Below are 11,068 nucleotides of genomic sequence, written 5' to 3' on the forward strand. Positions count from 1 at the left end.
GGTTCAATCTGGAGATAACATCCATTTCCTGCGAACATTACACCTTCTCTCTAGGTTTATGATAGTAGAATAGGATAGGGAGAGCTCCAAGAAAAGCTGGGAAAACAAAATAGCTGGGAGCGGACGAGTGCGATCGCACTATTTTTGGTCTCTGCGCGGCTCCGTCGCAGCTGATTAGGAAGTGGATTAATTTTGTTCTTCCTTCCTATTGGGCCTGCTACCATGGCGACGCTGCTCAGAGTGTCGCGGCTCCCCAGTCTACCGCTCCGATCCCAATTTGGAGTAGGTCGCCTGATTTCGTACTCAGCGACTCTCCCCGGCGGCCGCGGTACGGGCCTAAACCTGCTCTACCCGGGCCACATACCCACCAGCCCGCTACAGAAGGCCCTGCTAGCGGTCGGCGCTGCCTGCATGGCCCTCTACGACCCCTACCGTCACGGTGAGCTTAGCGACAGGGGACCGAGGAGGTCATCGCTCCCATCTCATTGTACGCAGAGGAAACGGAGCCTCAGAGTCCAAGGGAATTCCCCCGGTTGCGCAGGAAGTAAAGTAACTCCTGGTATTCAAACCGCGCTCCTCCAATTCCAAAATGGAGGTCCTTTCCCTCATTTTTTCATAGTGCTTCGACCTCTACTCCTGCTGACCTGAAGAGGAGTCAGGCTTAAACCAGTTAAAAAATAAGTTTATCCAGTTCCTTTTGGGGGGAAATTCTGGGGTCAGGACCATAGCCAAGACGAAACCTCCCGATTACGGGTTCCTGACTCTTGCAGGGTTCCTTGGCCACTAGAGGATCACTAATGTCCTTGTTGGGGATCGACCAACTCCGGTCTTCCTTTCTCCACCCGCCCTCTCCCTTACCCTTACCTTCACCCCTCTCGTCTGGTCCTTTCTCCCTAGCAGGTCCCTCTTTTAGACCTGAAAGAGGATTCAAAAGTCTTCTACTCTAATCTCACTTCACAGGGGAAAAAAGTCAGACCCAGAGAAATAGGATGCATTATTAACTTGTTCAAAGTTAGACAGGTGCCCAAATATTTAAGGGCCTTAGGAGTAGAGCCATAATTGGAATCCTGGTTTCTGATAACAAATCTAATTTTCTTCCCACTATTCCAAGTTGCCCAAGGTTACCTCACTCCCAGAGCAATTCTTTGCCACTATTTAATTACTATAGTTCTGGGCAAGTTAGTACTGTTTGGTGTGCTTGTTATTGTATTCTCCAATACCCTAATCTAATGACTGTATCTAAGGCGCTACTAGTTCTCATCCAAGACTACCTTTAGAGCACAAGAGAATCAGAAGTTACCCATAACAACCTCATTTTATGGAAAACAAGACAAGAAAAAATGACGGGACAAAGTGGTGCCAGTTCTGGAAGCTTTAAATTGCAATCCAATAATTTTAAAAAATGTATTGGTACATTTTGTTTTGACACAAGACATTATCCAAAGGTCACATATTTGGAACTATAAGGGATCTGAAATCATTCCCTTACAGTGAACATTATCCTGAAACCATTTATTGGATGTTTATAGGAATGAGTCTTTAAATTTTAATACTGTGGTATTAACATTGATTGGTATGATTCATCATTACCTCTCCACATTGACTTTATTTGCATCTTTGTGATTGTTTTGACTTTATTTTAATTATGTTTTCTTTATTCTGTATAATCTTATAGATCTTTACTTCCCCCCACCCCCAACATGGCTTAAAACTTAGAATTTTTCATGACATAATCATATATTTATGTGCCACAGTTTGTTCAGCCACTTTTCAATCATTGGCTACATTATTTGTTTCCATATTTTTGTTATAAAGAATAATATTTCTATAATTTTTTTGTATATCTGGGTCTTTGCTTACTGTCATTATCCTCTTTGAGATATAGGCCTGATAATGGAATCTCCAATTCAAAAGGTTTAAATAACTTAATAGCTTTTCTTGCATCGATCCAAATTTTTTTCTAGAATGGCTGAACCAATTAACAGTTTCATAACCAGTGAATTAATATGTCTTTCCTACAGCCCTATCAATACATAAATATTCCCTTTCCAATCTTTTAGCATCTTGGCTCTTTGATGGGTGTGAACTGTTAACTTAAGTCTTTAATTTACATTTCTCTATTTATTCTGGGTACTATTTTAGATAATTAATAGTTTGCAGTCCTTTTTTTGAGAATTGTTGGTTTATACCCTTTGGCTACTTGGGAAATACATGTTTGTTTCAATTTGCATTTTGGATGTCATTTTTAACCATTTATTTAATATAAAGATTTTTTCCAGTTGCTATCTTTTCTTCTAATTTGGATAGCACTGATTTTGTTTGTGCAAAAACTTTTAAATGTTCTTTATTCAAGATTATCCATTTTGTCTTTTGTGACCCTTTTTATGCCATGTCTGCAGTTTCTCTCCTATTTGTAGTTGGGAAAGATAGTGAAAAGAAAAAAAAATTTTCATTTTTTAATAATATAACTTTTTATTTGTATAGTTTATCTATTGGGAATTTACTATTGTATAAAGCATAAGATAATAATATAAATTCATTTTTCCCCATACTGCTCCCCCCAAGATTGTGTTCCTTGATTTGAGCACTAGACTTCTCTTTACACATTTGTGTCTAGATCTTGCTTATCTGACCTAATTCAGTGATCTTACTTTTTTGTTTTCTATCTTGTACCAGGTAATTTTGATAATTACTGCTTTATGCTCTAGTTTGAGATTTGATAACACTTAGCTGCTCCTCCTTCCTCCTATTTTCATTTTGTATTTCAATAGCTCTTACTATTTGTTCTTTTCCAGTTATTACTCCATGAATTTTGTTATTGTATCAAATTCGTTAAAGTATCATTTTAGTCATTCAGTAGAATATTAAATTTGGAGTGTAATTTGAGTAGTATTTGTATTATATTAGTTTGCCAAGAACATTGAATATTTTAAAATTCTTTTGTTTTTGTAAATCTTGTTTTATAGTTGAAGTCCTTGAACTCCTGAATGTGTGCTGGCAGGTTCGCTATTTCCACCCCACCCTCCTATTAGATGATCTCTAAGATCCTGGGCAGGTCACACCTGTCTTGTCTGTTTTTAGAATCCTGCTTTCCAGCCCTTATCTGAAAAATGAGGGGGTTAGATAAGATAACTTCTCAAGTCCCTTCCAGGTGTAATCTTTAGGGCCCAACCAGGCATGCACAATGTATAGATTCCTTCCAACTCTTAATAAAAGTTTGAATTAGACACTTTGAGAGTTGGAAGCTCACTTAATTCAATTGTGTCATCTAATTCAGTCTCCTTATTTTACAAATGAGGAAATTTGGAGCTCAAGTGAAGTTTCTAGCCAAAATGTCACTAAAAACTAGTGACAGACTCAGCTCCCTTCATTGTTAGTTTAGTGCTCTTTCTGCCACTCTATATTTTAGGTGGTAGGCAAAGACTCCCTTCTGTAAACACGGCCTATTTGTGAACCTGTCTCTATGCCTTAAAATTCTTTGCATCTTTTAAGACTTTTCCATGTTTCCTCCATGAATAAATGAAATTCCTTCCTTGAATATCATCCTACCTCCTCCCACCTGAAAGTGGCATTACATCCTCAAAATCCTGAAATCACTTTGTATTTTTCTCCTTTTCAGTTATTCCTATTCTACTTTAGCTTTTTTTTTTTAATGGTTAATGCTTCTATTAAGTTTCTTGAAGTTATAATCCATATCACTTTTCGTCTTAATATCCTTAGAACCTTGAGCATGTTTGGAAGGACCCGAGTTTTTTTCCCTTACATCTCACTGCAGGCTTCTGCACACAATTCAGCACTCTGAGCTGGCCAAGACACTCCCCCATTCTTTCACCGTACACTCATCTCTGTCCTTTCAGACATGGTTGCTGTTCTGGGTGAGACCACAGGACATCAAGCTCTGAAGGCACTCAGGGACCAGATGAGGAGGGACCCCGAGGGTGTCCAGATCCTGCAGTAGGTCCCATTTGGGTCTTGGGATGGGTTTTACTTAAATGGACAGTTTGGGGTTGGGAACAGAAAGAGGATTCTGACCTCCCTCAGTCCAAAGCCCCGTGTAATAATGGGTAGAATGCTGAACTGGATCCTTAGCCTTTCTTGGCCTCGGTTCCTCATCTGTAAAAGGAAGGGGGTTGAATGAGATGACTTCTATGGTCCCTTCCAGCCTTTCCCATGTCCTGAACTTTACATAAGGTTACATAAAATCTTGATTCCTTTTCAAGGAAAAGTCTTTACTCCCTACTTCTCCAGACTTCTTTTCTGTTACTTCTTATATAACCATTTCCTGGAATGCTCTTCATTCTCCTTTCCAGTTATTCTTATATTCCTTAAGTCCCAGCTGAAGTTTTCCCTGACCACTCCAACCCAACAGTGAGCTCTCTTTTCCTTTTCTGAACTTCTTAAATGCTTACTGTTAGTACCACTAGTTTTGCATTTGAAGTATATTATTTCCAAGGCAATCCCAATAAACCTTGTATAGAAAACACCATCTGTATCCAGAAAGAAAACTATGAAGATCAAATGTAAATCATCACATACTATGTTCACTTTTTTTTTCTTCTGTCATGTTTTTCACTTTTGTTTTGCTTTTTCACTCCCAACATGATTCATAAAAAATTATGTTTTTAAAAGTTAATATACATGTATAATGTGGGGAAAAAATAAATTAACCGATGGTATATCTATACTATACCAATTCCTCATTAATTTTTTTAGTTCAGTGAGGTGGCTTTTTTTTTCTTTTTTTGTTTTGTTTTGTTTTGCTTTTAAACTTTATTAATCTTATCTTTGGTTTTCAGGATTTCCAGCTGGTGATTTTTGTACTATCTTGAAATAATTATGATGGCTTAACTTTATAGATTGATTCAAGATTTGCACATAAAATCTTATTTGGTCCTCATATAGTAACTGTGAAGTAGTTGCTGCCAGTGCTATGATTCCCATTTTACAGATAAGGAAAGGGGAGCTCATAATCAAAAGCTAATAAATGTAGGAAGTGAAATTTGCCTCTTTCCTGACTCCCAAACTACTATTGCATTCTGCCTTTCATCCTGTTGTTAATTATTCTTTCATGCTTGTACCTACTCTTTATTCCCCCAAAGTTTCTTGAGGGTAGAGACAGTATCCTAAATTTCTTTTGTATCCCTTCATTTTAACAAAGTGCCTTGCACAGAGTGGCTCAATAAATGTATATGGATTGTGATTTTCTTACCATTCCAGATCTATCTGATTTTTTCTCTCCTCAAACCCTAATCTAGCTGTAAGTTTCATATAACTTTTCTAATGTCACTCATGTCTCCTGATCTTTCTCCACCTCTTAATTTACTCATTCTAGCTCTTGAATCTTCCTCTCTGCTCCACAGGGAACGACCTCGGATCCAGCTTTCCACCCTGAACTTGAACAAGCTCCGGAACCTACCAGAGGGCTCCTTTGGTTGGGAGTATGCCCACTTTCTTGATGTTAATGTGAGTGTTTGTTCCATATATACACATACACACCCTGGGGGGAGTAAGGGAGTAGGTAGAGGTAGAATCATGGTAACAGTCACCAGACACCATAGAAATATCCTGGGAGTAATTATATTAGCACCTTGACCTTTTAGCCTAGAAGGTCTGCAGTTTGTCATCTGATTATGAGCAGTCAGATCAGCAAACTATAAAATCCTCTTATCAAAGCAAAGAGAAGGTTGGTAGCCTAACAATATGGCTCTTGGTTTCTTTCTGTGTCCTCTCAGTCAATCTGAGCATATTAAAATCCTTTCTTTTCATAATCATTCAAGCTACTGATAGCCCCTGACCTAACATAGCCTTCTTCTCCTACAAGGGCATCTCCAGACTATCTTTCATGTTCACTTTAATGAGATTTCACCTGTATTTTTTGAAAACTAGATTTCTCCAATTCCCCCAACAAATTAATTTTCCATATTATCTCTCTTATTGGGGGACTGATCTAGAAAGTATCCCAGGTAGCTATCCAGGGTCAAGGGCCTGGAAAAGGTATAACCTCTGACCCAATCCCTTACTTAATCATAGCGACTAGCTGTGACACAACTGTGCCCCCAGACTCTGCTAACCCACAGAGGATGAAGTAATAAAATTGCCCTAAAGGTAATTAAGCTGAGGGTTCAACTCCTGCTTCATGGAATCTGGCATTAAGGGTCATCCACAAAGGTTTAATCAGGCATCTATCTATGGCACTCCACCAAACAAATTAAGGTGGGTCTCTCTCCTTAAGACCTTTTAATAATCAAAAACTGCATGAATATGGGAACACACAGAAACAATTGAACTAATTGTGAAGAGAGCACTTCTTTCAGTATTAAAGGGAGTTGATTTCATCAGCACATATGGATGATCCCTCTGGTGATTCAGTTGATAATTTCTCCACACCCTCATAAAGGTGAAGGTTCTTTGTAAGGGCTAAAACTAATAAAATGCACCCCTTTCTGAGCCTCTTTGTGAGTGGAATGAGGGAAGTGCACAGCCATCCGGCCCTGAAAGGACAAGTACTCAAGCCTTTCCAGCCTGGTAGAGCTACTGGATCCTGTGCTCAAAGGAGAACTTGGTGGAAAAAATAGTTCATAAAATAATTAAACAAATGAAAATGTCCCATATGCAAAGGGCCAAGTGCATGGTGTGAAGGGGAAATCAGGCATCTCTAGCAGAAGCTAGGGGATTTCTAGCCTTCAGAACTCACTCTTGGTACTGCTGATGGATAGACAGTAACTCTAGGAGGTCCTAGGAACAGAGGAGGAAGCTTGGTGTGCTTGTCCTAAAAAAGAAAAAGACCTATAATTTATATTCTTATATACATCAACCCATACCACCAGAGGGAGATGCTAACACTCCTATTTGTAATGTGCTTCTGTTGACATTTTGTTTATCTTTCAATGATGCCCTTGGTATTCATCATAATGTGGTTTCATCTAGATATATATTTTGGAAGTAGGAACTACATGGTGTGATTCTTTCTCCCCCCTTCCTATATACAACTAAGGACTAGTGAGAAATAGCCGGCCTATGTGGAATTGGTAGCAAAGGATGAGGGAAGCTGATGTGACTGAATGTGGGGGGATATGTGGCTTTCAGAAGGTATCCCCAGACACCCGAGCACCCACCCGCTTTGTGGATGATGAGGAACTTGCTTACGTGATCCAGCGTTACCGTGAGGTTCATGACCTACTCCACACTCTTTTAGGAATGCCCACCAACATGCTTGGTGAGTGAGTACTCATTCTGATGGGAACAGAACCTGGGAGGTTGGGAATGGGGAGAGATTATCTGAGCATCTTAACTCCAAAGGGACAAGAACCATGAAAGCATTGGATCAGGAAGTGAGCTGATAGTTTGCTCTGACCAAACTAGAGACAAGCACTTGCTTCCTATTACAGGATCCAGGTAGAATTGGCCAGCTCCTGATCCCTCCTCCTCCAGCCCAACTTGAAAATCTCATGAGTGAACATTTATTAAGGGTTTTATTATGTACAAAACCCTGGCCAAACACTGAGGATAGATTTTTTAAAAATACTGTCTATGCCCTGAAGGAGTTCACATTCAAATTGGGAGCCACTGTAGTTTTGCTTTCTGGGATGGTGACTTTTCAGGGAATTGGGCTAGAAGCAGACCCAGTGGCAGGAGGGGAGAATGCCATTCCCTAGGTTCTTGGATCTGCCTTCATAGTGGCAACAATGGATCATCAGTTAATGGTGATGGCAAGAAAGTGGGTCATTTCTTTATGAAGTTGCCCTCCTTAGTGAGGGTGGTAAGGCCTGAGCTAGAAGCAGGACCATAAGGGGCTAAGGGGAGGAGATGCTTTGTCTTTCCTGGCACATGCTCCTCCGAGCTCTAGATGTCTTACTGCTTCCACCATACAGCAATAGATAGCAGGACCACACATAGGGACCTGTCTCTGTCACTACCCATTTTCTTTCCTTTTGTTCAGGAGAAGTAGTGGTTAAATGGTTTGAAGCCATCCAGACAGGTCTTCCCATGTGTGTCTTAGGAGCTGCCTTTGGACCCATCCGACTCAGTGCCAAGTAAGTTCTTTTGTTGGGTGGGTGTCCAAGCAGGAAAAAGAGCTGGGGGGCAGAGAAGCAGGAAATAGGAGCAGAAGCCAGCGTCCTGTCAGTCCCTGCATTCAGATTGAAGAGATGTAGCAATCTGCTTAAAACTGCACTGATGTCATATATAAATAAGGGTGAGAATGGTGGGCCAAAAGGATGCCTCATTACAGCAGGTTGGCAGATCTCAGAGCAAAGAGATCTAAAGCTTGCTAATTGCCCCACACCTGCAGGTTTATTGATTTATTTTTAGGCTGCTCCTGAGGATGCAATCATTCATCAAGATTGTACTCAGCTTGTCCTGTGTGCTAGGCATTCGGTAACAGGAAAAAAATGCCAGAGTTCTTATCCTCAAAGACCTTACATTCTAATGGGGGAAGTATCCGGTGGGATTGGAATAATGGGTTTTTGCCTGTCCCACAGGAAATTGAAGGTGTTGACATCAGAGTTGATTCCCTGGGCAGTACAGAATGGCCAGAACTCCCGATGTGTCCTCAATCTCTACTATGAGCAAAGATGGGAACAGCCGCTAGAAGCCCTTCGGGAGGAGCTAGGCATCAGCCCGCCCCCTTCTGTGTGGACAGGCCGTACTCAGTCCCCAAACCGCTGATCCAACAGGTTTATGCCAACCCAGTGACACTGGGCAAAGGGCTGCTCTACCCAGGACCTTCGCACTCTGTTCCCAGGGACATCTAGCTCCTGATAAGAGGAAGAAGAGAGTTCAGCTAAATGGATTTGGAGATATGGGTATCTCCTTATCTGCCAAAAGGGATATGGGAATCAAAAGAATCTACATATTTGTTCAGATGAAATCTCTTCAGTAAGGCAGAAGCAATCCACTACTCCCATGTAAGTGGAATTGAAGAGGCTCAGTACAGAGAATTCTCAGGCATTAATTTACCCTTTAGTCACCCTGCTTTCTCCTGGAAGAATTCCTTCTACTTCATTTTCTCCCATTATTTCGCCCTTTCCTCTCCCCTTATCTCCAAGTTCAAGAATCTTTTTGACTAGTTTGAAGAGGAAAGAAGGGTGTCAACTTTCTGGATCCAGAAGTGGTATAAGGAAGGATGTTTTCATGGTCTTAATAAATCTCTCTTTTGGTCTCAGATTATTTCTTTCTCCTCTTCTTTTTTGCCAGATAGATTGCTGGCAGTCCTGAAACCTCACTCCATCATTTGATCTTAAAGAAAAAGACAACATTTTGCTTCTCCCTGTTTTCTAGGTTCTCTCTCTTCTCCTTCATCCGTACAATAGCCATGCTGGAGGATTTGGGTGAAGGTTTCAGGGTCTGTCTAAAGGACATTGAGCTAGCATTTTCCTTACATGAAAGCCAGAAAGTAAAGAAGGGAAAGATAGGTTAGTGAAGAATATGACTGAATACATGGAACATCTTTTGCTGTGGATCCCTTTTGAAATTGGGAATAGGGGACAGGTGTCTACACAAAGCCAGACTCTGGCTACCTTTCCTTATTGTGTGCCATAAGGTTTATTGTCTAGTTCCTGCCTACAACTGTCCTCTAAATCACCTGCTTGAAGTCCTCTCAGTACTTTTTGAAAAGTTTAGAGTAAGTAAAAACCACGCCTCCTTAATTCATGCTTTGAAGTGCTCTTTAAGACTTTCAAGGTAATTTTTCATACATAGCTCATTTAAGATGCACAACAGCCCCACAGATATTTTAGATGTTATTCCCATTTTACAGATAAAGAGAGATGCTGAGGCTTAGAAAGATTGACTTGCCACTGTTTAATAAATATCAGAGGCAGAATTCAAACCCAAGACTCCTAGACTAAGGTTCTTTACATCATAACACACTGCCCCATTTCACACAGAAGGTGTGAGCCATTAAAATTAGGGATCTCAGTATTCTTTAGAGTTGGTACAGAAAAGTCACCCAGGATTATATGAATCTAATCATAAAATAGAAATAGAAATACAAATTGTTGGAGAAACATTAATTGCTCATGAGTAAGTCAAGCCAATATTTATTATATTTTTATTATATCATTTTTATTAAATGATGGTTCTATCTATTTTAATTTGTGTATTCAGTAATCAAACTAGGGAAATACATAATTAAATTAATATAAAGGAAAAAAGGCCAAGAATCTCAAAGATAATGATGAAAAAAGTGGTCTATCAGTAGCAGCCCTCTCAAACAGTACCACAAAATAATAATTAAAATGACATGGTACTAGTTATTTAAAAAAAGAAAAGATCAGCAGAGCAGATCAGGTTCACAACATGGAATTAGATACAGTATTTGATAAACCCTGGGACAGTCACTTAATTGCTGTTTATCTCAGTTTCCTCAACTGTAAAAATATACCTTGCAAAGTAGTTGTGAGGATTTAATAAAATATTTGTTTAAAAATGCTTAGCATAGTTCTTGACACACAGTGGACACTAACATTTATTCTCTTTCTTTTGTTTTCCTTCCATTCCCTTCCTTTTTCTTCCTCCTCTTTTTCCAAAGATTCCAGTTACTAGGGAAAGGACTCACTGCTTAACAAAAACTGTTGAGAAAACTGGACAGCAGTCTGGTAAAAATTAGGTATTGACCAACATTTCACACTATACACCAAGATAAGGTACAAAACTGATCCATGATTCATGATATTAAAAATCAACAACAAATGAGAAAAAAAGGAAGAAATTACTTTTCAGTTTAACAGATAGGGAAAGATAACTAAATGTGATAGGTCACAGAGGACAAAATGGACAGTTTTGATTATAGCACATAAAATATGAAAGATTTTGTACATACAGATCTAATGTAGAAAAATGTAAATGGAAACAGGAAAATGACTTAAATAATTATTTTTTAGTGGTGAGGAAATCTAGGGTTGTTTCCCCTTTCTATTTCCTCATTCAAAGCCAATTTCCTGAGAAGGACTGAGCCCAATAATATCAATAATAAATATATATATATGCACTAAGTGGTGTAGCCTTCAAATTCCTAAAGGAGAAGTTAAGAGAACTGCAAGAAGAAATAGACAGCAAAACTTTACTA

The 11,068-nt window shown here is 39.4% G+C and overlaps 1 protein-coding gene across 1 annotated transcript; it reads left to right on the top strand.

Moving 5' to 3' along the window:
* Positions 1-133: 133 nt before the first annotated feature.
* On the top strand, positions 134-9,163 carry COQ4 (coenzyme Q4). Its single transcript, XM_051980100.1, has 6 exons — positions 134-439; positions 3,858-3,954; positions 5,361-5,463; positions 7,087-7,216; positions 7,940-8,033; positions 8,481-9,163. Exons 1-6 carry the CDS (start codon positions 223-225, stop codon positions 8,665-8,667), a joined length of 828 nt encoding a protein of 275 aa, XP_051836060.1. The 5' UTR covers positions 134-222; the 3' UTR covers positions 8,668-9,163.
* The last annotated feature ends 1,905 nt before the right edge of the window (positions 9,164-11,068 follow it).

This window comes from Antechinus flavipes, chromosome 2, assembly GCF_016432865.1.
Source record: "Antechinus flavipes isolate AdamAnt ecotype Samford, QLD, Australia chromosome 2, AdamAnt_v2, whole genome shotgun sequence".
Taxonomy (NCBI): Eukaryota; Metazoa; Chordata; class Mammalia; order Dasyuromorphia; family Dasyuridae; genus Antechinus; species Antechinus flavipes.